This window comes from Siniperca chuatsi, linkage group LG14 (genome assembly GCF_020085105.1).
Source record: "Siniperca chuatsi isolate FFG_IHB_CAS linkage group LG14, ASM2008510v1, whole genome shotgun sequence".
Taxonomy (NCBI): domain Eukaryota; kingdom Metazoa; phylum Chordata; class Actinopteri; order Centrarchiformes; family Sinipercidae; genus Siniperca; species Siniperca chuatsi.
The window spans coordinates 690,449-718,327 of NC_058055.1; the positions used below are offsets into that span (position 1 = coordinate 690,449).

The window sequence follows — 27,879 nt, forward strand, 5'->3', positions numbered from 1 at the left end:
GACCACAAACAAGCTTACATGGTGTAAGCTGCTGCTGCTGGCTGTATGGTGGTAGTCTGTTCATGATGAAGTCTCTCTTCATGTGAGTGGAGCGGACTTCCTGCATCCCTGTTACCATTTCATCAGCCAGAGATCTGAGGCCAGCGGCCAGCCGCCTGCAGGTGTCCAGGCCTTGACTGCTACCCTACACACAAAAACCCAGCCAACAAACCCAGTTAGAGTCAGTGTGAATGCTTGTGCCTGAAGATGTGAATAAATACAACATTTCTACTGGTGAGAAGCAGATATTTGCAGTGCTTGCAGGTGTTTGCACCTCTGGTTGAGATGAGCAAATGTAAGGACAATTTTATGGCAAAATGACTCCCAAAATCACAACATGCTGTCTGATCTGTATAAACATTACCTCAGCTGCTCCACTCCACCAACCTCGACATGAGTGGGTGAAAAAAAGGAAAATGACCAAACATGATGCAAGTCCAAAACACGGGCAACATCCGCTCGTCAAAACATTGCTCAGTGCCACAAGTTGTCAAAAACTCCATAGGGGATCTTTAAGCCGTCAATTCTGAATACAGCCCCAAGTGATTATCAGTGAATTAAAAACTTTCTTACAAAGATGATGATGAACATCAAAAAACAATAATGTCTTGGATTTAGTTCTTCTCCAGTGTTATGTTATATATTATATATATATAACACCTGTCAATCAATTTGAGAGTGAAAGCATCTGCCAGTCTTAGTTCTAAATTGTGATGTTGGGTTTCAACTTTCATTCGACAGGATGACTGTTGAAGGCTTAAGGGCTGGCCGCTCTCCAAGATGGGTTCTGTCTATACAACACTGTTTATAAATACACAGACATGTTAACATGTGGATTCAGTGCTCACTGTGGATATATTTCCACTGCACAATGATGTCCGCACAGAGCCTGTGAGGACCTTGCGAACTCAGGCAGATAGCAAACTTTACCGCACATGAACCCTAAACAGAAAGTTTAATTTTTAGTTGCACCACAGTAATCCAAACAAACAGTTTTACCAGTAAGAGTCTTCTGGGAATGCCCTCTCTCAGGCCGACTTCAGTCCTGCTGCTGTCACACAGCAAGCTGGGAAATATGTCCAACAGTAAATCTCCCCATGACCTGAGGTAAGGACAGGTAGAGAGGACAGGTGAGAGAGTATCAGAGAATGTGACACTCATACACCATACCCCACGATTCTATTTTCACACTACCATACACCTACTGGTCCTGTCTACACTGACGAATCTGGGTTGTAGGAAGAAGTAGATAAGCCATAACTAAAGTGGCACCTCACTTATAAACCTGTGTGTAACACTGCAATGTACAGTATGTAAAGGATTTAATTTTTCAATTGCTTTTGCCAAGAAATCTGCTCAAGAGACCCTGTAAAACCCCTTACATGTTGAAAATATAGTCGTCAAATGTCATTCAAATTAACTTTATATGTTTTTTCAATTAAATTTAGTCCAGTTTTAACAGACATCTTTTCTGTTCTGTACTCCAACAGTAAACTTCAACTTTGAAAAACAAAAAAAAAGTAAAATCCACAAGCCTCATGAAATCAGGACCCGGCTGATCTCTTTTGACTTGGTACTATATTTCCTGACCGAAATTCCACATTTACAATATCATGTGTTTCCAATTTTTATTAAATGATACATTTCGTTTAATTACAATGACAGAAATCAAGGAGTTTGATTATCTAAATTTTCTGTTGTTTTCTTTGCCGCTGTTAAACTTTGCTGTCCAATATGGTGGCGTAACCAAAGTTAAATGACATGTTATACCACAAGTAGATAAAATATATCAAGGCCAAACAGCTATTCTTTTGCTTTAGTTTTAAAGAGTCCATTGCATGCTTCTTGCGCTTGGCTCCGCAAACATGCGTGCACCCGCAAACCTCTGCAATTATGTAATTGCTGACAGCATGTGGACCCCCTGCTTGTCTCATGAATTTTGAAACATCATCCGCGGCTGCGGATCAGTTGGCAGCTCCTTGTTGATGATTGGCTCACTAGTCTGTGGAACGCCTGACCCAATCACCTCTTCCACCTCCTTAAAAAACACAGTCGCAACAAGATAACCAATGTATTTATAAAGATGAGAAGAATGTGAAGGCAAGTAGAAAAGAACACATGTGCTATACTATGGCAACATACAGCCACTGTAAATGTTTTAACAAAGAACCGTCACACACTGGCTTTTCCTGCTTTCTTCTTCTACAGTGGCCTTCCCAAGTGCTTGCTGTAGATTTGTCCACAGTGTCGGAGAGCAATAGCAACTCCCACACAAACATGAGCACGACTCGTGCGAGTAGTTACACAATAATTGTTATGGACAGTGCGCACACACCCAACTGTGATGTTGGTGGTCAGGTGACACACACACACACACAGGTCAGAAGTTCAAGAGACATATACCTTTCAACATATAGAGGTCAGTGCAGCTATGTTTTCCTACTTCCAGGTAAGTCTTCTCTGTTCTATTGAAATTAGTTGTGATTCAAAGCAGACAGCATCTCTAATTAAATTCTACTCCCTCTCCCTGTATTGTTGTAAAACCTAGTATACTTAAATAGAGATTAAAAATCCAACACTCAGAGCAAAGAGTTACGGTCTGTCTACATAGGTGGTGTTTTGGCTGCCTTTTTCAGTTCGTCCGTCTCATTCGAGTCTGACCGAACAGATACGGCAATGTTTTAATCAATATAGTTGTCTACACAGGCCTTATAACGGGAAGCATTTCACTTGCACTATATGTACATTAGCACGTCCCAAAGCGTATTTTTTATGCTTTTTCTCCTGTTTTACGTGGATAACTACAGTGACTGTAATATGTTGGGCCCTGAGCGTTGCCAAAACGCGAGCGACCTACACTTATACTGTATAGACACAGAGGGAGAACTGAAGCTGCTACTGCTCTGCTAACATGCTGCTTCACTATGCCTCCTTCGTAGACACAGTGTCAAAGTGAAGGCTATGGAGAAGAGGAGCTCTCATACATTCTCTGGTAGGTGCTGAGAGTCAAGTGGGTGGAGTGGTCAACTCCTGCTGGAGTGTTGGCTTGATGGATGGTTCCTCTGGGAAAGTATAGAAGATCTCCTGCCTGTGGAGAAAGAAGATGACTCACTCATTCAGAGAACACATACCTCTACTTTATAAACCAGAAATTGATTCTCAAGCAGCAGCTTTGAATGTTAAAATTAAAGGATAGGTTCACATTTTTTCAAGTCTAACAATACTCATACAGACATATAATAATCTCTACAAAAAATAGGTTCCTTGTGTGTATTTATATATACACATATATATACACACACATATATATATATATATATATATATATATATATATATATATATATATATATATACACACACACACACACATGTATATGTGTATATATACACATATATTCTTTGAGCCCTTGGTACTTCTCTAGTTTCTCATGTTCCTTTTTCCTGATGTTGCCATCGCTTGGTATCGCCACGTCAACCACAACGGCTTTCCTCTGCTGTTTGTCAACCACCACGATGTCAGGCTGGTTCGCCATTACCATTCTGTCAGTCTGGATCTGGAAGTCCCACAGGATCTTGGCTCGGTCATTCTCTACCACCTTTGGACCTCGGGGTTTCCAGTCCATACTCAGTGCAGATGTTCCTGTACACTATGCCAGCTACTTGGTTATGGCGCTCCATGTATGCTTTTCCTGCCAGCATCTTACACCCTGCAGTTATGTGCTGGATTGTCTCAGGGGCCTCTTTGCACAGCCTACACCTTGGGTCTTGTCTGGTGTGGTAGATCTGGGCCTCTATTGCTCTGGTGCTCAGGGCCTGCTCCTGTGCAGCCATGATGAGTGCCTCTGTGCTGTCCTTCAATCCAGCCCGCTCTTGCCATTGGTAGGACTTCTTGATATCAGCCACTTCAGTTATGTTCCGGTGGTACATCCCGTGTAGGGGTTTGTCCTCCCATGATGGTCCTTCCTCCAGCATGTCTTTCTCTGTTCCCCATTGCCTGAGACATTCCCTGAGCACGTCATCTGTTGGGGCCTGATCTTGGATGTACTTGTGGATCTTGGATGTTTCATCCTGGATAGTGGCTCTCACACTTACTAGTCCACGGCCGCCTTCCTTACGGCTAGCGTACAGTCTCAGGGTGCTGGATTTGGGATGGAACCCTCCATGCATGGTGAGGAGCTTTCGCGTCTTAACGTCTGTGGTCTGTATCTCTTCCTTTGGCCACCTTATTATTCCCGCAGGGTATCTGATCACTGGCAGGACGTAGGACTGTTGCCGTCTTCCTTGTTGCCTCTTCGAGGTTGCCATTTGCCTGTGGTATTCCAAGGTACTTGTAATCATCCTCAATGTCTGCTATTGTTCCTTCTGGGAGTGAGACCCCTTCTGTGTGGACTACCTTCCCTCTCTTTGTCACCATTCGACTGCACTTCTCAAGCCCGAATGACATCCCAATGTCAGAGCTGTAGATCCTGGTGGTGTGGATCAGTGAGTCAATGTCCCGCTCGCTCTTAGCGTATAGCTTGATGTCATCCATGTAGAGGAGGTGACTGATGGTGGCCCCGTTCCTGAGTCGGTATCCATAGCCAGTCTTGTTGATTATTTGGCTGAGGGGGTTCAGTCCTATGCAGAACAGCAGTGGGGACAGAGCATCTCCTTGGTATATGCCACATTTAATGGATACTTGTGCAAGTGGCTTGCCATTGGCCTCAAGGGTGGTTTTCCACAGCCTCATCGAGTTTGCAATGAAGTGTCTTAGAGTCCTGTTGATGTTGTACATCTCTAAGCATTCAGTGATCCATGTAAAAGTGCATTGAGTCATATGCTTTCTTGTAATCAATCCAGGCAGTGCACAGGTTGGTGTGTCGGGCTCTGCAGTCTTGGGTGACTATTCTGTCAACCAGGAGTTGGTGTTTGGCTCCTGTGGTTCCTCTGCCAATGCCCTTCTGTGCTTTGCTCATGTATTGATCCATGTGTCCACTTATCTTAGCCGCGATGATGCCTGACATGAGCTTCCATGTTGTGGAGAGACAGTTTATTGGCCGATAGTTGGATGGGACTGTACCCTTTGAGGGATCCTTCAGGATCAGGATTATGCGCCCTTCGGAAAGCCATTCAGGGTGCGTCCCATCTCTTAGCAGCTGGTTCATTTGTGCTGCTAGGCGCTCATGGAGTGCAGTGAGCTTCTTTAGCCAGTAGGTGTGGATCCTGTCAGGGCCTGGTGCTGTCCAGTTCTTCGTACCTGAGACTCTTTCTTGGATGTCTGCCGCTGTGATGGTGACTGGATTCTGTTCAGGAAGGTTGCTGTGGTCAGCATTGTCTGACATTGTCTTTGCATATATACACACCGACTTAACATTAACTTTAGTGACCTCCAATTGGCGTAGTTGGGAGTCGTTACCGCCGACGTGAATAACAATCTTACTGTATTTATGTTTATCCTTAGCCAGCAGTTTTAAATAAGATTCAACGTCGCCCGCTCTGGCCCCAGGAATACATTTGACTATGGTCGCTGGTGTCGCTAACTTCACGTTTCTCAAAATAGAGCTGCCAATAATCAGAGTTGGTTTCTCAGCGGGTGTTTGGCTGAGTGGGGAGAACTTGTTAGAAACGTGAGAAACAGGTTTGTGGTGAACTGTGGGCTTCTGATTAGGGCTATGCTTCCTTCGGACAGTCACCCAGCCTCACTGGTTTTCCAGCTGCTCGGGAGCTGCCGGGAGACGGCTAAAAGGAGCTACCTCTGGTCGGTCCGCACCGGCTACTGGGGGCTGGCTAACTACAGCAGTTAATGATTTCTTTCCAATTCACTAAGCCTCGCCTCCAATGCTACAAATAAACTACATTTATTACATGTACCATTATCACTAAAGGAGGCAGAGGAATAGCTAAACATTTGACACACCGAGCAGGAGAGAGCAGGAGAGTGAGAGGGAGAGTGAGAGTGAGAAGCCATCACTAGCTGCTAAGCTAAAAAACGGTAGCTAAACTGTGGGATTAGTGAGAAAGTCGTTAAAAGAAGGAGAGAGCTATGAGTGCTTGAGCAGAACTAGTGTAAGTTTATAGCAGATAGTTAATCACTATAATGAACAGTTATTATTGAACGAAATTAACTGTGATGAGCTAGAGCAGCAGAAATACGCTACTAGTAAAACACAAACACCAGTGACCGGAAATGACACAATACGCTTACCGCAGCACATCAGCAGATAATATTGTCAGTGTTCGTGACTCCACCATAAGAAAGAGACTGGGCAAAAATGGCCTGTGACAGAGTTCCAAGACGAAAACCACTGCTGAGCAAAAAAAACATTAAGGCTCATCTCATTTTTGCCAGAAAACATCTTGATAATCCCCAAGACTTGGGGAAATACTCTGTGGACTGATGAGACAAAAGTTTAACTTTTTGGAAGGTGTGTCCCCCATTACATCTGGCGTAAAAGTAACACTGCATTTCAGAAAAAGAACATCATACCAACAGTAAAATATGGTGGTGGTAGTGTGATGGTCTGGGGCTGTTTTGCTGCTTCAGGACCTGGAAGACTTGCTGTGATAAATGGAACCATGAATTCTGCTGTCTACCAAAAATTCCTGAAGGAGAATGTCCGGCCATCTGTTCGTGACTTAAAGCTGAAGCAAACTTAGGTTCTGCAGCAGGACAATGATCCAAAACACACCAGCAAGTCCACCCCTGAATGGCTGAAGAAGAACAAAATGAAGACTTTGGAGTGGCCTAGTCAAAGTCCTGACTTGAATCCTATTGAGATGCTGTGGCATAACCTTAAAAAGGCAGTTCATTCTCAAAAACCCTCCAATGTGGCTGAATTATAACAATTCTGGAAAGATGAGTGGGCCAACATTCCTCCACAGTGCTGTAAAAGACTCATTGCAAGTTATCGCAAACGCTTGATTGCAGTTGTTGCTGCTAAGGGTGAAACATTTAAGTGTGACAAACATGCAAAAAAATAAGAAATCAGGAAGGGGGAAACACTTTTGCACACCACTGTAAAAGACCTTTACGATGAGGAAGTGGTTTGTAACACGACTGTACATGGTCCAATCTCAACCAAACTTCCTATGTATGATAAGGATCCCGCCCTGAACACATCTATATGATAATATTCAGTTATTGTCACAGCGCCACCTACTGGCAACAGGAAATAGCATGTTTACACATTGATCAAGCTCCTCTTCTGTAGAATCAGATCCCAGTTTGGGTTCGGGAGGCAGACAGCTTCTCCACATTTAAGAGTAGGCTTAAGACTTTCCTCTTTGATAAAGCTTATAGTTAGGGCTGGCTTGGATGAGTCCTAAACCATCCCTTCGTTATGCTGTTATAGGCCTAGACTGCCAGGAGACTTCCCATGATGCACCTCTTTCCTGTCTCCTCCTCTCCCACTCTATCTGTATGCATTTTTATCCCATTACTGCATGTTACTAACTTGACATCTTCTCTCTCCCGTAGTTTTGTGCTTTCTTGTTTCTCTCCTCTCTCCTTCTGTCACTTTCAGCAGGTATTTCTACCTCCAGAGCTGCAGAGACTGGATCTGTGGTTGTGGGCCACCTGCTGCCCCCGTATTCCTGCTCGACAACTGCTACTACAGTTGTTGTTATTGGCTCTGTTACTATTATTGTCATTATTATTCCTATGACTGTCATTCCTATTATTATAATTATTAATATTACCACTACCATTACATTATTACTATTTTAAAATTCTAGGTGGTATTTGCATTGTGCTTCCCTCCCCTCTTCCCTCTCCCCCCCCCCTCTCTCTCTCTCTCTCTCTCTCTCTCTCTCTCTCTCAAAACCTAGCAGTGGCGGATGGCCGCCCACCTTTGAGTCTAGTTCTGTCCAAGGTTTCTGCCTGTTAAAAGTTTTTTCTTGCCACTGTCACCAAGTGCTTGCTCATGGTGGGATTTGTTGGGTCTCTGTAAATAATATTATAAAGAGTATGGTCTAGACCTGCTCTATTGGAAAAGTGCAATGAGATAACTTCTGTTATGAATTATATAAAACTATATAAATAAAACTGAATTGAATTGTTTTTATTCCACACTTGCTTTGGCAATGTAAACGGCTGTTTAATAAAGCACCTTTGAATACATACATATATACATACATATACATATAAACTCATATATAAATACATATACATATAAACTCATATATACATATAGTATATATATATGTATATATACATACATACATATACACATAAACATACAGTATATACACATACTGTATACACATATACACACACACACACACACACACACACACACACACACACAACTATATAGTTAGGTTATTGTACCTTCAGTATAATATCATGGGTTGGGCTGCCGATGCTTTCCTCTGACTCCACGCTGTACTCTGCTGCCAGCGGAACAGTAGGACTGTAGAGAAGCCAATGTTTCTGTCCCTCCAGCTGCAGAATAAACACCTGGGCAAAGACCACCATCAGTGTAAGGAAAAAACGCATGTTACTGAGACCTCCAAGTACTGCTGTCTGCTGATCAGGGTCCCTTATTTACAAACTTACAGTCTTTCTTCATGGCACAAGAGGTTCTGAGCTGAGAAACTACAACTCAAGGACTGACATTAAATCGCTGAGTGTGAAGTAGCAGCACTCTCATCAAAGTTCTTTCGCATTTGAAACATACTGTACATTTTCGAAAGCTTAGTATCATTAAATTTTTCAAAAATGGTCAGCTGAGTCTGTTGCGGAAAGTTACTAAGTACATTTACTCAACTACTGTCAGCCAGCCAAAAACAGCTCATGTCACTCTATGTTTAATTTTTCTCCACTCTCCCTATTACTGCTCGCATTAAGTTCAAGTCAGTAATGCTTGTCTACAAAGTGGCCACCTATCTGAGCTCCCTCATTCAGGTTTATGAGCTTTGCTGTTCACAACAATCTGCAAATAAACAAAGACTAGTCATACCGTCACTGCGAAGCAGGAAATCTCAATCCAAAAGTCTCTTGTGTGCTCCCTCACTGGTGGAACGAATAACCACACTCAATTCAGTCAGCAGAATCCCTCTCTGTCTTAAAAAAATCACTTCAAGACCTACTTACTCACTTAACCTGCCCTCGCTCCCTCTCCCTCTCTTTAAAAAAAAAAACAAAACTCTCATTTGCTAGGTACTTACGTGTTACTTCATGCAACTGCAGCCTTGTGGAACCTTGTGTACACCTCATTTGTACGTTGTTTTTGACAAAAAAATCTGCCAAATGTAAATGTACAATTCTGTTCTTACCTCCACTACATTTTATAATCAAATATCATACACTGTATCCCCCTACACGGGGCTGTGGCTTAGTGGTAGAGCGGGTCGTCCACTAATCGGAAGGTCAACGATTCGATCCCGGCTTCCCCAAGCCCACATGTCGAAGTGTCCTGGGCAAGATACTGAAGCCCAAATTGTTCCGAGATGGCTGTGCCTTCGGTGTGTGAGTGTGTGTGTGAATGATTAGTTTCTTTGGACTGATGAGCAGTTGGCACCTGCCATTAGTGTGTGAATGGTGTGAATGTAGTGTGAAGCGCTTTGAGTGGTCGGAAGACTAGTACGGTGCTATACAAGTACAGTCCATTTACCACATTTATTTGACAGGTATAGTTACTAGCTACTTTGCAAAATAAGATTTTAAAAACCTATAGTGAGCATATAAAATATACACTGATGAAGTACATTAACCTACCCACCAGTGTGTAAACATCAAAATATAAAAAATCATTGATGGGCCCATTCTGCATAATGAGTATTTTTACACAGTGGTATTGCTTATTTTACTCAAAAGATTTCAGTACTTTCAGTGGACTGCCATTAGTGGGTCATCAGTGTGCCATAAATATGAAGCGGCTTTGGCTATTGAGTCCAGTCATGAATTCATTGTTGTACCTCAACATCATCATAGTGAGCTGGAAGGCCCTGGGACTCCTGTGGTGTGATGTAGACGTTAGAGCCCACCAAGGCTCCAAAGAAACACTCCAGCTTCTCCTGGATCCTCCACAACTCATCCTGACAACACACAGGAAAAAACTACATGAAAGCTGCTCCTGACAAACGTCCACTCAATTGTCCATCCATCCATCCATTTTCTACCGCTTGGTCCCCGTTAGGGGGTCGCGGGTGACTGGAGCCTATCCCAGTGACTTCGGGCCTTAGGCAGGGCACACCCTGGACAGTGGCCAACTCGTCGCAGGGCGAACACAGACACAGACAAGGACAGACAACCATTCACTCACAATACGGGATTTAGAGTTATCAATTAACCTACACATGCATGTCTTTGGACGGTGGGAGGAAGCCGGAGAACCCGGAGAGAACCCACGGTAACACGGGGAGGACATGCAGACTCCACCCAGAGAGATTGTGTGATGTTGGTCCGGTCCGGGAATCGAACCCACGAACCCACGATCTCCTTATTGGGAGGCAGGAGCTGTAGCCGCTCTGCCACCGTGCACCCCCCCACTCAATTGTCTGATCTGAAATTTGTCGGGAAAAAACCCTTTCAAACATTTTCATCACACCTTCTCCGTTTTTTTTTAGACATCTAGCTCTTGTTCCTGAATACACTTATGTGCATTTGCCTTATGAATGTAAAGTAATGTCATTATACCCAACACGGCAGCGGCGGGTGGCCGCCCACCATTGAGTCTGGTTCTGTCCAAGGTTTCTGCCCATTAAAAGGAAGTTTTTTCTTGCCACTGTTGCCAAATGCATGCTCATGGTGGGATTTGTTGGGTCTCTGTAAATAATATTATAAAGATTATGGCCTAGACCTGCTCTAGAGGAAAAGTGCAGTGAGATAACTTCTGTAATGAATTGGCGCTATATAAATAAAATTGAATTAATAAATCAATAAAGTATTTCTGATTCTGAATTTAATTATAAAAAGGTGTGCGTCGTGTCTGGGTGAGAGTGGAGCCTGGCGTATCTGTGACATATATTCATATATGTATATACTATTCCTTTTGTTTTCTGTACATTTTATTAGTGTACTATCATGAAATCTAATTAAGGATTAGCTATTGAAATTATTAACAAATTATTCATGACTCCTTCACAAGATCCCATCTTTTTTTTCTGTTTTACCCTAGTTATTAGGAATACAAAATGTGTGATCTTGTGAGGAAGTCATCATTCATTTACTGTAGTCTTAATTTAAAGTCAATTTATCTTCTCTGATCAGATAATTCCTGTCAGAATTCAAAAAATCTAAATTCTTGTATAGCTTATTTTGAAGAAAAATTTAATAGTGATGCATTTGAGACGTTTTGCCATTTTTCTTAAATTAAAAAAGGGCTTTGAAAATTGTGTTCATACTACAGAGTGCCAAAACAGCTGAAACTCATTGTTTGGCATGGTATCAAAACATTTTCACAGATACCAAGTGTCAAATAAAACTCAATCAAAAATCCACATTGAGTTGCTGCTGTTGTTGTTTCAATTAATCTAAAATGGTTACAAGCAAGAGATCCAGAGTAGTACCTGAGAACTGTACAGTTGCATACATTTTTTTTGGCCACTAAGGGGCATTGGAACTTCACAACAAGCTAAAAACACCTGTAGTGCCTCAATTCCACACTACATATGAACTGTGTACAGTATGTACTATATGGTGTGGTCTGAATGAGCAGACAGCCAATCAAATAAGTACCATAATTTTGAAACAAAGCTGGATGAAATACTATTTCAATAATGAGCGCAGTTTAAACAATCGGATTATTTCACAATTTTATAATTATATATTTTGTCTGCATTTCTTACTAGGATTATTTCAAAATGTCTTATTTACTTATTTATTATTGAACTCTGAGTCACCACAGGTCTCAATTTCCATTTGTGCATTGCATTGTGGGAGAATAGTGTACATCAACAACATAGTGTACATTCACAAAGCCTGTTTAGAATGAGTATAGGACTGGGACACAGCTAAGGCCCGACACATTATCACTTTTTAAAAGTCATTACGGCGAACATGTTAGCAAACAGTTGCCTATTTACACATCTAGCAGATAAAGAGCATCATTAGCTAGAGTTGTGTTTGTGTCCACCTGATGTAAGTCATATGTGGCTCTTTAGCTGCTAAATGCTCTACTATGCCCACTAGCTAACTTTTTCTATTTGCTGTTTGGCATTAAACAGGTAGTGTACAGTGGGCTTTTAGAGCATTTGTTTTTACTGAAACAAGGTTGATGAGAGCGGAGTTAGCGGGCTGTAATATCAAAACAGTTAATTGACTGACACTATAAAGCTCCTTAGAGCTGAGGGGAACTGTACAGTCAGTAATAATTGTCTGTGAGTTTGTCAATATGTGTGACTGATTTAAGGAATGCAGTGTAAATAGGAACTGATAGGTGGACTAACATTAGCAGTAGCATCATTTGTCCCAAAGGCAACAAAGCCATGATTTCCTCTTTGCTTGCAGCACTCTCACCTTGAACCTCTGCGGCTGGTGGAACTGGATGGTGGCCTTATTCTGAAAGAGGTTCTTACTGAGAACATTTTTCTTAACTTGCCCTTTCTTGTTAAGCACTTTTTTCTTGCCGTTGATGCAGCGAACAACGTTGATGTCCCTGTAGTATTCCAGACCTTGAGAACACAGGCCCTGCAGGTCGGACAGCTGGAACAAAGACTGGTAGTAGGATGCTGTGCTGGGATCAGACCTCTGCAGATGGAGGGGTTTCTTCTCCCAGTACTCCCCAAAGAACTGCTCTGTCCCCATTGGGTGGAGGAGGCTCTCGAACAGGCTGACTGGGCTATGGAAGCACAGAGGGGATGGAGTGTCGCTGTGCTTTAATCTGCTCTGTTTAGGAGGGAGCTGCTCATCATTACTGCTCCTTCTCTTTACAGTCTTTGCTTTGCTTTTCTTTGGCATTTTAATCTGAGGAAAAATTCAAAGAATATCATCAGTGAGATGCTCAACTAAAATCAGGCCTAATCTCAGAGGTAGGAAAAAATGATTTGTTGTTACGTCCAGTTAATTAATTACCACCCTTTTTTTATTTCTTTTTTATTGGTTAAATAGAGTGTGACAAAAAAAACAACATAAACATAAGACACATAATGTACAGACATACAGACAATAACAAAGCAGTTACAATTATGAATATGATGATATGATATGAGAGAGTAGAGATTAGGTTAGATTAAGTTGGGTATGTGTTGGTAATGTATGTTTGTGCATGTTTGGATGTTTATATGAGAGGCAGTGTAGCCGTGTTTAATGATCCTGGACAGGTTAGTGTGTATAATTTAATAATAATAATATAATAATAGTCATTCTAAACAGTACAATATAATATAATAATAACCATTATAATAATGAAAAGAAATGCTCTCATGAGCTCAAGATAATCTTCCTAATCAAGGTTTTTGAACAACTTAAACCACAATCTTAGCTACATCTACCTTCAACCTGGAATTCTCTCAGCCCCTGGACAGGACATCAGCCACTACATTTTTGTTGCCTGAAATGTATTTGACTTCAATGTTGTACAGCTGAAACACCAGGCTCCATCTGACCACTTGAGCAATGGCACGTTGGAACTTGGCCAGAAAAGCTAATGGATTGTGGTCTGAGTAAACCATTATTTTATCACCACTGGTGGCACAAACCTCAGAATGCTTCATAGAAAAACACTAAGGCTAAAGCCACTTTCTCATTGGTTTAATATGCTTGTTAATGTTTGTTTAATCTCTATAAACAGATATCTGCATGAATGCAGAATCTGTAGGCAAAGGTCAAAATCTTGGTATCATAAGCATTCTGGTTTCCATTTGTAGTCAGAGTATTGACCAATTACGTTTGAGCAGGCTTTGGTTGCATGCAGGTAAACAGTCCGTGCCTGTGCCTTAGTAGGTTTCAATAACTCCAATTTGGTGAATGTTCTTCACCTTCTCTGGATTACTTGCTTCTTATGTGTTGGAAATGGATGCGGATGTTATTTTATGGGAGCTGCATCTCCTACATGGACATCATCAGTGTCAACATCCTGAAACAATGTAGGGTAGGCATCAAACAGAATGCATATATCTTGCCTCCTGTTTTTTTGCACATGACCAAGGTTTGCTGGCAAATCAGCTCGGGCTTGAGTATTGAACAGCCTGACACAATATCTAGGTGAGAATAACCAGAATCAAACTCTTCCTCCACCACTTCAGACACCACACCGCACACCACAATCCCACAACCTCCATGCATCTTCAGTGCATTTACATGACACAGTGTGGTTTTAGCTGTAAATCCAGGCCCCAAATGGTCACAAGGCCCTTGAGCTAAGAGCAACACTAGGTCTCCCAACAATCCTTGAACAACTGCCAGGGGGGCGTACCCTCTTGGCAAAATATTAGCTTGAATGGGCTGAAACAGGGAGATTCTGCTGGAGAGCCTCATCCCAGTCCTTAGGATGAGCTTCCACATTTGAGTCATAGATTTCAGTGTGCCATGAAACTTTTCAATAGCATTCTGCGACTGTGGATGGTAAGGATACGAATAATTTGGGGCTAACTGCACGGGAATTAACATGGGTCTCTGAATGTAAATAATAATAATAATAATAATAATGATATAATACATTCCTGTGTACTGATTGGCCAGTTTGTTGCCAATGGTGATATTTGTTGACACTGGTCAGTTTGGTGTCACAGTGTTGCAACGTTAAGAGCTGCTCTGGCGTCCTCTTGTGGAAAAAAATAACAAAACCCCAACCATGAATTTCAGAGACATGAGAGCAGTACTGAAAAGCAAAAGGCCATAAAAGAAAAAGAAAAGCAAGATCAGTAGTTATATAAAAAGCTCAAACAACAAAGCGGCAGGTGCAAGTCATGCGACTCAGCTACCTGACAACTCTGCGGGGTCACTTGCTGCTCAAGACAGAGAAGGACAGCTTCTGCCCCCGCACCAGTAAACTGAGGGTACCACAGCTGCTGCAAGCACAAGCGGATCGCTACAACATTGAAATATAAGGAGGGATGCCTTATTCTTGCAGAGCTGATATCTTGTAGCTCTCAGGATTTGCATCTTCTGATATTTCAGCCAAGAAGACTGTTACATATATGAAATTCACATTGTCAAGCCGACTAAAATATGTGCTGGTGACACATAATTTCATTCCTGTCTGTAATGGTAAATAGCGCCTTTCTAGTCTTTCCAACTACTCAAAGCACTTCACACTACATATCACATTCACCCCATTCATACACCGAAGGCACAGCCCTCGGGAGCAATTTGGGGTTCAGTGTCTTGTCCAAGGACCGCTGACCTTCCGATTGGTGGAAGACCCGCTCTACCACTAAGCCACAGCTGCCCCACTGTAGAGAAATATAAGTGAGATGCATTATTCGGTAGAGCTGATCACATAGCTGCAAAGAAATGCATCCCCTTTTATTTGAGCTGAGGTGAGTATCACCTGAGTATTGATTTTGACTCTCCAAGAAAATATAAAGCTGCAGTAACAGCAGGTATTGTAAAATAATAGTGCTGATTTGAACAAGGGAATTAGACGAAGAGGCTGAAAGGGCGCCTCCAAGTGAGCCCCTTAGGTTGTCTGTAACTCATCCCTCATGTATACTAGGGGACTCACTAGGGGGCACACTAATAGATTTAGGGCCTGCCTCCCTTTACAGTGAACCAAGAGCAATACTTGACAGACAACAGAAAGAGATGTATGACAGACTGGTAAGAGAGGAACGATTTATGAAAAGAGACAGAGGAAAGGTACTAGGAGCTCCTGAAGAGATTGAAAAGCCCCAGCATCCCATCAGCAATGAAAAAGTCAAAGTTGCAAACTCATTGGACAAGGCCAAACGCAGACAAGTTGATGGAAAGAGAGACATGGATGAGGGAAGAGCAGAATATATACACTCCCCAGATCAAAGGCAGACAAAGCAACCTCCTCAAGGCACTCAACACCATTCTTTAAGGAAGAGGAGGAACACACTGAGGATGAAAGTGAAAATTATAGTAAGAAGGGAACCACACACAGAAAGAATGGTGTAGGCAGACCCACGCGAAGGGCCTAGCGGAGTCAGGCACGGTCCCTTAGCAGAGACAAGGGATAGTGAGGAAGATGGAAGGGACAGCACGTCCATGGCATCCCCTTAGGGGGACAGGGTGTGCCCTGAGAGTAACTACGTATGACTGTCCTGCTCCTGATTTGCCTTATCATAGTCGTCCCAATACTCTAGTCAAGTGAGTACAGGGCTACAGGTAATAAGGTCAACAACGCCACTCACATGCCAACAACAACCGACCAGACAGAGATAGACCACATTAGAAACAGCACCAGAAACTTAACTGTGCACGCTGTAGCAAGAACAAGAGTAGTGCACTCTAATAGTTCACCATGAGTGCACTAACTACTATGACTATCCGAGGGCAGAACAGAACTGACAGACAGTGTGCTTAACTGTGCTTAAGCTGCAGGAACAGTGATGGCCTCACGAGGGCAGCTATCTCAAGCCGAGAAAAGCGATTTAAAAATCTGTGACGTCATCACATGTCTATGGGCTGAGCGAGAACTCATGGGCGGGGCCAGCAGGCGAAACACTACTGCACATATTCAGTGGGCCGCATCCCATGGAAGTAAACCCAGAAGCTAGAAAACGTTTTTGGTGTATGTGCCAGGCGAGCAATTCTCTTTGAAATGAATAACCACCGATTTTCCTTTGCTGACAATAGAACGTGCATTTGCACAAAAATATCTTGACTTAAAATATGTTAGGCTACTCTACATTTAACACCATACAACTGCCAAAAAATATTATGTTTAATAGTTAATAAAGACCATTAGCCATTACATTTAAACCTACCATTACAGTAATCATCCATTACATTTAAACCTACACCAGTTAGTTTCCCCAGTCAAGCCCAACTGTCAAGTCGTGGGTAATGAATATGAATGTATAGTCAAACTGATTGTCTGAGAAAGATCTTTTCTTTTCTGATACATTAGATATCCACTGGATTACATGTAAGCTGCAGTTTCGCTTAACTGCCAATAGATGTCACCATAAACAGAATAAGTCTTTTGAGCTGGTCAACAACCGGCACAGCTGCTGGGGCACCTCAGACAAAACGTAACTTTACAGTGGTGGAAAGGCTAGTAGAATATCCTATAATACAAGTGCAGTTACTTTGCCGATATTTTACCTAAGTAGACGTAAAAGCACTGGTGTAAAAATCTACTTAAGTAAAAGAAAAAGCAGCTAATTTAAAATGTACTAAAAGTTACTTTTTACAAAAGAGTACGATTACTCTTCTCTTTGCTGACTGACTGTTCACTGTTAATGTCTCCACCATTTGTCAATTTATAATTGTTTAGTTTCTACTGATTATGAGAGCCACAAAATATGTACTCTGTAATGGATGTGATTTAAAATGTAGTGAGGTGCAGTACGTAAGTAAAAACGTACTTCAGCAAAAGTAAAATTACTGAGTTACTTGAAAAATACTCCAAGTACAACTACACAAAAAAGCTGCTCAATTAATTATTTCCAGCCTTGATTATGAAGACATGTGTTTAACTTATTTAATGCACACAACATACTGTTGCATGACAAAATAGACTAATTGAAAGAATCTAGATAAATCCTATTTGTCTGCAGTTGGTGGCGGTAACGCACTGCATTTGGCTCCAATACAAAAGAAGAAAGTGATCAGCCAAATCAGTAGCTAATTTAGCTAGCCTCAGTATGCTAGTAACCAGCCCCAGAAGCTAATGACCAGACAAGCCAGTTGCTGATCCAGTGGGCTACTAGCCCTGGCATGCTAGTTACCATCCTCAGAAGCCAATGACCAGCCAGCCAGTAGCAATCCAGTGGGTTACCAGCCTTGGTGTGCTAGTTACCAGCTTCAGAAGCTAATGACCAGTCAACAACATTTGTTTTACTGACGGAAAAGAGACGATAAAAAAAAAAAAAAAACGAATTTATGATGAAAAAAAACTATGACTATTGACACTTTCATCAACGAATAAAAACGAGACAAAAATGTTAGGGAGGGGTGAGTTGGGAAGAGATCCAATCAGAACTACTCTCTGTGTCGTAGCCGGCAAGTAAACTAGCATGCACAACATGCACTTGCTGGTTGCTGCATGTGTCATAAACTGTACAGAAATGTCAACGTGTGGGAGAAAGAGAAGAACAGACATATGGATACATTTCACATTTGATGTCCCTTTGTAAACCGTGTGGAGCGACAATCACTGGTAAAAATACAACAGACCTGAAGCAACATTTGCAGACGAGTCATCCCGAAATTCATGCAAAGGTTAGCACACTTAAATTATTGCTTGTTTTATCAGCTAACCCGAGCTGGTGTGTTTTCGCTAAACTGAAATACAAGACGTTACAAACTAAAAGAAAACACAGCTGTCCTGTACTGATTAGAGAAGTAAATGACCCAGAGTTGCTAATATGAGATTAAAAGATCGATTGACACGCTAAAGACAATCATTTTAAAGTTCTGTCCTCAAATTGAAACAAATATGTAACAAAAAGAAGAATGCACGTTTGATAAAATTAGTATTCTTAATGTTAGACATATGACTAGGGCTGGTTTTAAAAATAAATTAGATTTTCCAATTTAAAAAAATTTGAATAATTCGATATCGATTCATAAAACCCTGAATCGATCTTTTAATATATGCCTTTTCCCGTGGATGCGTGAAACTTTAACCCTGTTAGTCTCGCGTGCCTTTGGTTCTTCGTGCAATGAGATCTGGCCACATGAGAGACTAGTGAACCCTGAACCTCAGTTGAAACATGGCGGGAGCTGCTCCACTGAAGTCACCAGCTAACATAAAGGCAGATGTCTGGTTGCATTTTGGATTTAAAAAACTAGGAAGACAGAGAAGAGATGGACAAGCAAAAATAGAAGGGAAATATTGTGGAAATAACACAAATCTCCAAAACCACTTAACAAGACATCACCCAGATACGCTATCTGAAGAAACGTCTGATCTGAAACAAACCCCGCTGGAGTAGGCATTTGCGTTGAGGTTACCATCCAATTCTCCGTGTGCCCAAAAAATAACTGAGGCTGTAGCAACTTTCATATGCAAGGATATACGTCCGTACAGCATTGCTGAAAATTATGGCTTCCGACACCTCATTAATGTACTAGAACCATGCTACGTTTTTCCGACACGTAAACATTTGAGTGAAGTGGCAATCCCAAACCTGTATGCAGATGTGAAACATAGCATCACAACTTCACTACGTCAGCAGAGAGAGTCGCCCTAACTTGTGACAGCTGGAGTCGTACCTGACATTTAGGACTATGGCAAGCCACAAACTCAAAAAGAAGCAAAGGATACTTGAGCTGCCTGCCCATAAGCTGGTGATTGACGTGGTGACCTGGTGCAACAGCACACTGGAGATGCTGGAACGCTTCCTGGAGCAGCAGCCAGCAGTCTTAGCAGCTCTGCTGTCCCTTTAAGTGTGCAGAAATGAAAATGATCACTGCAGAGGTTGACATAACGGTCGCAGAAGATGTGGTGAAAGCTGTTGAGCCACTGAAAGCACCTACACTGATAATGTCTGAAGAGAAGTCCCCAACTCTATCCGTCATTGCGCCTCAGCATGCACAGCTGCTGGAGATTAGCAGTGCTCCCCACGACTCCACAGTGATTAAGGACCTCAAGACTGCTGTATACGCACCACTGTGCTTGGCATGTCTGAGGTATAGACGCGTTTTGCCAGGGCTCCTCTCCAAGGCCTCGACAATTTATTATTTCACCGTGTTTTATTTAGTTTTAGGCCATCAAAGTGTGTTAACTTTATGTATTTAGTGTGAACTTTCGTCTCGACTCAAAAATGCGAAGCCAGTGCCTCCAACAAAGTTAGGAACACCGGCGACCAAGTATCCGGAGCTAATGCTAAAGCTAGCTCGCCTGACAAGTCTGAAAAATTACCGGTCACCGCTTATGCTATGTGCAAAGAGATATGTAAAGAAATGTCCGAGTCAATCTTGCAGGGGGTTAACGCCCGCTTTGATGCTTTTGAACTCAATTTCCAGAAGCTTGTGACGTCGCAGGCCGAGCTACAGGCCCGCGTGGCTAATCAAGAACAAGCTACGAACGACTTTGAGGCACGGATCCAAGAGTTCGAAACCAGGTACTCAGAGCTGTCTAAACAAAATAGTCAGCTCCGAGCCAAAGTATTGGATTTAGAAGCTCGGTCAAGAAGACATAATATTAAGATCGTGGGAATACAAGAGGACGAGGAGGAGGGTAAACCCACTGAATTTGTCTCCAGGCTGATTCCCCAACTGCTCGGGGAAGAGCATTTTCCTCGCCCGGTCAAAGTGGATCGAGCGCACCGTTCTCTTCAGCCGAAGCCGCCCGTTGGTGAGAAGCCGCGCACAATCCTGGCGCGCATACACCACTTTCAAGAGAAGGAGTTAATTTTGCGTCGCGGGAGAATGCAACCACTCGAATATAAGGGCAGACGGGTCTTTATTTTTCCCGATTATACCACTGAGGTGATGTCTCAAAGAAATGCCTTTCGGGATGTGATGCAAAGCTTGCGCAAAAAGGGGATCAAGTTCACGCTGCGGTACCCCGCTAGATTGCAAATCCATCAACACGGAGCGGAGGCACCTACAGTCTTTGAGGATCCAGCGGAGGCAGCGCGATTTGCAGAGAGTGCGGTGGGAGCTCAGGAGAGTAAACTCAAATACGTTCGAACTTATCTTACCTCGCTGCTGGCGTGCATACGTATCCTTGGGACTCAGTAGAGCTACAGCTTCTGGCGTGTAGTTACTATGAATACATAGTGCACTGAGACTCAATCAAGATCATAGAATGGTCTGATCTTATTTATTTTTCTTTATTTTTTTTATTTTTTATTTATTTATTTTTATTTATTTATTTATTTTATTTGTTTATTTTGCTTTCACTTTATTAGTGACTTTCTGACCGTGTCATTTCTTTCTTCAATTATTTTTCCCTATTCAATTTTTTTTTTTTTTTTTTTTTTCTTCCTTTTGACGGTGAAGTTGTCCGTTCAAACATTTAAAGCCACGGGGAGGGGTTCTCTTTTCCTTGAAGTAGTTTTTTTTTTCTTGTTGTTAAATGCCCGGCAGCTCCTTTTTGGATGGAATTGGGAGTTTTGTGTCTGGTTCAGGTAGACACAATGGTGGGTGGGGTTGGTTGGGGGTTGTTGTTCTTGTTGTCTCGGACCGGTTTGTCATTTTCTCATCTGTTATTTTCTCACTTGTTTTTATCTTTCACTGTTTGGTTCAGTTTCATGCTACTAACCAATGTATGCTAGCAAAGTTGTATGTCCATTCTAATAACCTTTTTTCTTTTTCCATATGCAGAGGTCTTCTGGTAGAGTACTAACTGGGGGTAGGAATGTGACATTAGTCTCTTGGAATGTTAAGGGGCTAGGACATGCTATAAAGAGAGAAAAAGTATTTAGGCACCTTAAATCATTATCTGCGGATGTGATTTTTCTACAGGAGACCCATATTAAAGCTACTGAGCAGCGTAGATTGCGTTGCAGTTGGATATCTCAAGTTTATCAATCGCCATACACTTCTCACGCCCGCGGTGTGGCCATTCTCTTCGGAAAAATATTCCATTTCAATTCTCTTCTATGATTACTGATCCTTATGGCAGATACATCATTGTTTCTGGTACCATAAATTCTTTCCCATTGACTTTCCTAAATATCTCACGGCCCAAACACTGATGATCCTAATTTTTACAAAAAGGTTTTGACTTACTTCCTGATGGTAATAACTCTAATATAATAATCGGGAGACTTAAATTGTTATCTAGACCCTTACTTAGACAGATTGTCCACTCGTCCACCCCTGGAGTTGCATCAGTGCAAGTTTTAAATAATTTGCTTAATTGCAGAAATTTAGTGGACATTTGGAGAATTCAGCACCCTGTAGACAGAGATTATTCTTACTATTCGCATGTCCACAAATCTTATAGTAGAATAGATTATTTTTTGGTTGATTCTCAGTTAATCTCGCATGTTATTGATACCAGGTACCACAGCATTTTGATTTCCGATCACAGTCCCCTTACCATGTCCATCGACCTATCTCTCCCTAAGCGGTCTTATTCCTGGCGTTTCAATCCAACTCTGCTCACTGACAGTAAATTCATAGAATATATTACCGTCAAGTTGAAAGAGTTTCTGGAGTTCAACGACAATGGGGAGGTGTCAGATTCTACACTCTGGGAGACGTTGAAGGTGGTTACGCGTGGGCATATTATTTCTTACGAATCCGCTGCCAAGAAAGAAAGAGAAAAAAGACTTTTAGAGATACAAAGCGTTCTTCCTACTTTTGAACTGGCGTATCAGGTGTCAAATTCATCTAACGACTACAATAAGTTAATGAAGCTTAAGTATGAGTATAGCTGCATTCTTGGTGGTCAAATAAACAAGCTTTTTTTGAAAATGAGGCAGAGGCATTTGAAGCGGGGATAAGCCCGATAAGCTCTTGGCGCAACAACTTAAAGGGGCTCAAGCTTCCAGGTCAATTTACTGCATCAAATCTAAGGATGGCACACTGTTAACTAACCCCAAGGACATTAATGCCTGTTTTAAAGATTTTTATAGTGAACTGTATACCTCCAACAGTACAGCCACTCATTCCGATTTAACAAATTTTTTGACTCTCTTGAATTACCTAAACTTGGTGGCGTCGCTAGGGCTGACCTCGACTCTGATTTTACTCTGGAGGAGATCGTCTCCACCATTAAGTCATTTCCAAATGGGAAGGCTGCGGGGCCAGCGGAGTTTAGTTCAGATTTTTTAAAAGATTTTGTGATATTCTCGCCCACTCCTCCTCAGAATGATAATTAATTCTAAAAAAGATAACGTTTTACCTAACACATTGTACGAAGCGAATATGTCTCTCATTTTAAAGAAAAATAAAGATGAAACCGACCCGGCTAGCTATAGACCAATTGCGCTCCAGAATTTTGATAGGAAAGTAATTACTAAAGCTTTGGCTATTCGGCTTAACAAACATTTACCCTCCATCATTCATCCTGACCAGACTGGGTTTATCCCTGGCAGATTCTCTTTTTTTAATGTGCGTCGCCTCCTCAATACAATATATGCTGATCACTCGAAAGTTAATGGAGCAGCAATTCTGTCCTTGGATGCATGAAAGCTTTTGACCAGGTTGAGTGGCCTTACATGTTTAGATCACTGCAAAAGTTTGGGTTTGGCGAGACATTTGTGTCATGGGTCAAAATAATATATGCCAGACCAAAGTGTTCAGTTTTAACTAATGCAGACAGGTCGCTTGAGTTTCCTTTACAACGCTCAGTGCAACAGGGGTGCCCCCTTTCACCTGCCCTTTTTGCCATTGCGATAGAACCTCTTGCCCTAAGTATAAGGTGTCATACAGGCATCACAGGTCTCGAAGTGGGAGGCAGGAAAGTTCTTATTAGTCTGTATGCAGACGATGTAATACTGTATTTGCAGAATTCTGAAAGATCAGTTCCCATTCTCTTAGATTTAATTATTTCTTTTGGGAGACTATCGGGGTATACAATCAATTTATCAAAGAGTAACTTTATGCCTCTTTCTGATACTTATAAATCTGGGTTTTTGGAGAATATTCCATTTAAGATAACCAGGGATCACTTTGTGTATCTCGGCTTGACGATCCCCAAAGATTCAAAATTATTATTTAAGTTGAACTTTGCTGAGTTTCTTTCAAAACTTAAAAACAGTATAGGAAGTTGGAAAATTCTACCCTTGTCTATGATTGGGCGTATAAATTCAATAAAAATGGTTTCTCTTCCCAGATTCCTATATCTTTGTCAGAATCTCCCTGTTTTTCTTACTTCTGCTTTCTTCAAGGAATTGGATTCTATAATCCTTTCTTATGTTTGGAACTATAAGACACACAGAATCTCTAAAATGCATCTGCAGAAACCCAAGTCTGCAGGCGGTCTGGGTATGCCAGTATTCAAGCATTATTACTGGGCCGCCAATATTAGGGCTTTAATGTATTGGGTGAAGGGGGCACCGGCTAATTTGACAACTGACATCCCCTTGTGGGTACAAATGGAGTCTAACCTGGCTGTTGGCACTTCCTTAGCGGCCATGCTGTTCTCTAGGTTTGAAAGGCCTTCAGCGATGAATAAGTTAAGCTTTGTGTTAAAAAATTCAGTAAGAATCTTAAATCAGGTGAGAAAAGTCTTGTCCCTACCAGAGACCTCTGTTTATACAACAATTTGTTATAATCATTCTTTTTACCCCTGGACTGATGGAACTTTCTTTGTCTGAGAGAGAAGGGCTTAGAGTCCATCAGGGACCTTTATGTTGAGGAAGGTTTGCATCCTTTAGTCAGTTAAGAGAGAAATTTGATTTGCCTCATGCACACTTCTTTCGTTATCTACAAATTAGGCATTATGTAAAGTCAAAAATTTGTAATTTGAACAACTTCCTGAAAAACACGTGTTTTTCAATGTTTTTCTGAACCCTCCTGACTCTAGACATCTTATTTCCAAATTTGTTTGTTTATTCGAAAGCTTACTTGTTGCAGCTCCTACTGAGAGATTTAAAGCAGCCTGGGAGGAAGACCTGGGAGTTGAACTTTCTGATGATGTGTGGGATAAGTGTCAGGCTATGATACAGGTCTGCTCAGTAAACAGCAGACACCAACTGATCCAATTCAAGGTTGTTCACCGTTTGCATTATACTAAAACCAAACTGCATAAAATTTTCCCCTCTGTTTCTCCAATGTGTGACCGGTGCAAGGTGGCAGAGGATACAACTTCTCATGCTCTCTGGTTTTGCCCCTTATTGTCTGGATTTTGGTCAAGCATATTTGACTGGTATTCCAAGGCTTACAATAGGCCTCTTCCACCTGTTGCAGAACTTGCAATTTTTGGTTTTTCACAGCGCACCTCCTGTCTCCCGGGGGCAATACAGCAATCTCTAACCCTGGGTATGATTGTGGCTAAGAAACTTGTGCTGAAGAACTGGAAGTCACCTTCACCCCCTTCCTTTCGGACATGGATTACGGATATGATCTCTCTTATTCAAATGGAAAGACTCAGATTCTTGAGAACTAATTCCATTGAAAAATTTTCCGCTGTTTGGGGCTTATTCTTGGACCATTTGGACAAGTCAACTACTCAATCAGCCCCTAGTGGCTCCCCTCAGGCTAATGCTGGGGACCTAGACTGACTGTCTAGCAGGTTTTCACTGTAGTATTTCTGGCTGCTGAACTGAACACTTATTATTATGATTTTATTTACTTATTTATTTATTTATTTATTTTTTTTATTATTATTTTTATTTTATCCATTTAATTTTTACTTGTTTGTTTATTTTTTTTTTTTATTTTTGTGTGTGTGGTCGAGACAGTGCTGGTTGTCTGTTCTGTGTTTATTTCTGAAAAAACTCTAAAATAAAATATTCAAAAAAAAAAAAAAAAAAGACTGCTGTATACAACAACTTGAATTCAAGGTATGCTTACTTAACGTGTGTGTGTAGTGTAGCCTTGAGTTATAATGGGTAGAAACAAATACATTGAGCTTTGTTTATAAAATACAAAAGACAATGCAATAGGTTTGTAGCAAAGGCTAATTTGTATCTGTATTTACTTGGTTATTTTACATTATAATATATTAAAATACATGGTGTGTTTGTGTCTGTCTGTCTGTGAATGTGTGTGCGTGTGTAACTGTACTGCTGGTCTGGAGCAAATGGAGGTATCTAATGTAAGTTATGAAAGTATAGAAATAACTGATTGTTCCTGTACACTACAGCATTTGAATATTCATTCCAAACAGTCTTTTTCTTTGTATTAACAATAATAAACACTTGAATTGCGCCATTTCCCAATTGATTTTCCAATTAAATTTAGTCCTGAATATTATCTTCTTTCAACAGCAAGAATCTGATGGTGATGGAGCTGAGGAAACTGCGCCTGTACAGCAGGAAGACAACTCCCTTGGTCCTGTTGAAGTGGATGATTACCCCACTCCACCAAAGAGGTCAAAGACGTTTTCTGCATTGATGACACTACTTGGGCCAGCCTACATGCCAGAAGCCATGGTATCACAAAAAACTCTGGCTGACAAGGAAGAAATGAACTGATACAGGGAAGTTATCCAGTAATCTGAAAATCCAGTGACCCGGTGGAGGGTATATGCAGTGGGGGGGTCCCGTTTTGACTCGTCAAGCAAAGTGGTATCCCCAGGACCAGTGTCCCTTGAGAGAGTGTTCTCAACCGCTGGCGATACTGTTACTGCAAAAAGGAGCTGCCTCAGTCCACAGCATGTAGATCAGCTCCTTGCAGAAAAATCTTACAATCTCCAAGAAGTGAAAAGCAGTCATTAAGGGGTTTTAGTTTCATGGACTTTATAGTTTACAATGTCCAGAGGTTTTACAAGATGTTTTTTAACATGTTCCAAAAAAAAAAAAACTTGATTTCTTGCACTATTTTCAAAGACAATTTAAAGCCTTTTTCAATGTCGATTCTTGGTTTACTTTTACTTATTTATAATGTATGTTGATTGTTTCTCTTGTGATAAATGCTATACTGTAGTTAATTGCACAAAAGCTTTGTAAAACAATCACAGCAAAGTCTATGTTTTCCTGAGGTATTAGTAGTGATGTTTACATTAGGTATGTTTGTTTACCTTAAACAAAGGTAACTGGCTGCATCGTGATTCGATTTAAAATCTAAAGTTGTATTTAATACACTGAAGATTGAATTAGTTTACCTTCAGACATTCTACATTCAGGATTGTTCTCTCTCTCTCTCTCCCTCTCTCTCCCTCCCTCTCTCTCCCTCCCTCTCTCCCTCTCTCCCTCTCTCTCCTCTCTCTCTCCTCTCTCTCTCTCTCTCTCTCTCTCCCTCTCTCTCCCTCTCTCTCCTCCCTCCCTCCCTCCTCTCTCTCTCTCCTCCTCCTCTCTCTCTCCCTCCCTCCTCTCCCCTCCTCTCCTCCTCCTCTCTCTCTCCCTCTCCCTCCCTCCTCCTCCTCTCCCTCTCCCTCCTCCTCTCTCTCCCTCCTCTCTCCTCTCTCTCTCCCTCTCTCTCTCTCTCTCTCTCTCTCTCTCTCTCTCTCTCTCTCTCTCTCTCTCTCCTCTCTCTCTCTCTCCTCCCTCTCTCTCTCTCCCTCTCTCTCTCCCTCTCTCTCTCTCTCTCTCTCTCTCTCTCCCTCCTCTCTCCTCTCTCCCCTCCCCTCCTCCTCTCCCCTCCCTCCCCTCCTCCCTCCTCTCTCCCCCCTCCCCCTCCCTCCCTCCTCCCCTCCCCCTCCCTCCCCCCTCCTCTCCTCTCCTCTCTCTCCTCCCTCCCTCCTCTCCTCCTCTCTCTCCTCTCTCTCCTCTCCTCCCTCCCTCCCTCTCCTCTCTCTCTCCTCTCTCTCCTCTCTCTCTCCTCCCCTCCCTCTCTCCCTCCTCTCTCTCTCCCTCCCTCCCTCCTCCTCCCTCTCTCCTCCCTCCCTCTCCCTCCCTCTCCCTCCCTCCCTCCCCTCCCTCCCTCTCTCTCTCCCTCCCTCCCTCTCCGACCGTACAGATACAAATACAGATATAAGCCTGACATGTTAACTAAAAGTAATAACACACTTGTGTCCACATAACAAGTACTGTCTCTGCACTAAAGAAAGCACTTTTACTATTTTATCTGTTCACTCAATGCTCACTGACTGTAGAGTCTGTAGAGTTGCACTATTTTGTGTTGACTCCTGTAGTGTGTTGGTCATGTTAAATAAAAAGTACATTAGTGTAAGTGCTTGGGGGTAAATTCTCAATGTAAACAGTAATATTTTAATAATGCAAGAGGGTTCCTTGTACAATTTACAGCATTAGTTTTCTGAGAATCTCTTTCGTATTCAAG

General features: G+C 41.9%; 1 protein-coding gene across 2 annotated transcripts in view; it reads right to left on the reverse strand.

Annotated features, from left to right (window-relative positions):
• riox2 (ribosomal oxygenase 2) overlaps window positions 1-27,879 on the reverse strand; it is a 35,906-nt gene that overhangs the window by 3,740 nt on the left and 4,287 nt on the right. The window contains exons 1-7 of one of the 2 annotated variants that reach the window (XM_044222444.1): window positions 22,184-22,446; window positions 12,481-12,927; window positions 9,939-10,058; window positions 8,350-8,478; window positions 3,024-3,127; window positions 1,039-1,141; window positions 19-184 (exon numbers count right to left, since the gene is read on the reverse strand). In XM_044222444.1, coding sequence (XP_044078379.1) covers window positions 19-184; window positions 1,039-1,141; window positions 3,024-3,127; window positions 8,350-8,478; window positions 9,939-10,058; window positions 12,481-12,921 — 1,063 coding nt within the window. In that variant the 5' untranslated portion in view covers window positions 12,922-12,927; window positions 22,184-22,446. Of the gene's footprint in view, window positions 1-18; window positions 185-1,038; window positions 1,142-3,023; window positions 3,128-8,349; window positions 8,479-9,938; window positions 10,059-12,480; window positions 12,928-22,183; window positions 22,447-27,879 lie in introns of those variants that run through there. The other variant, XM_044222445.1, reaches the window with a different exon arrangement.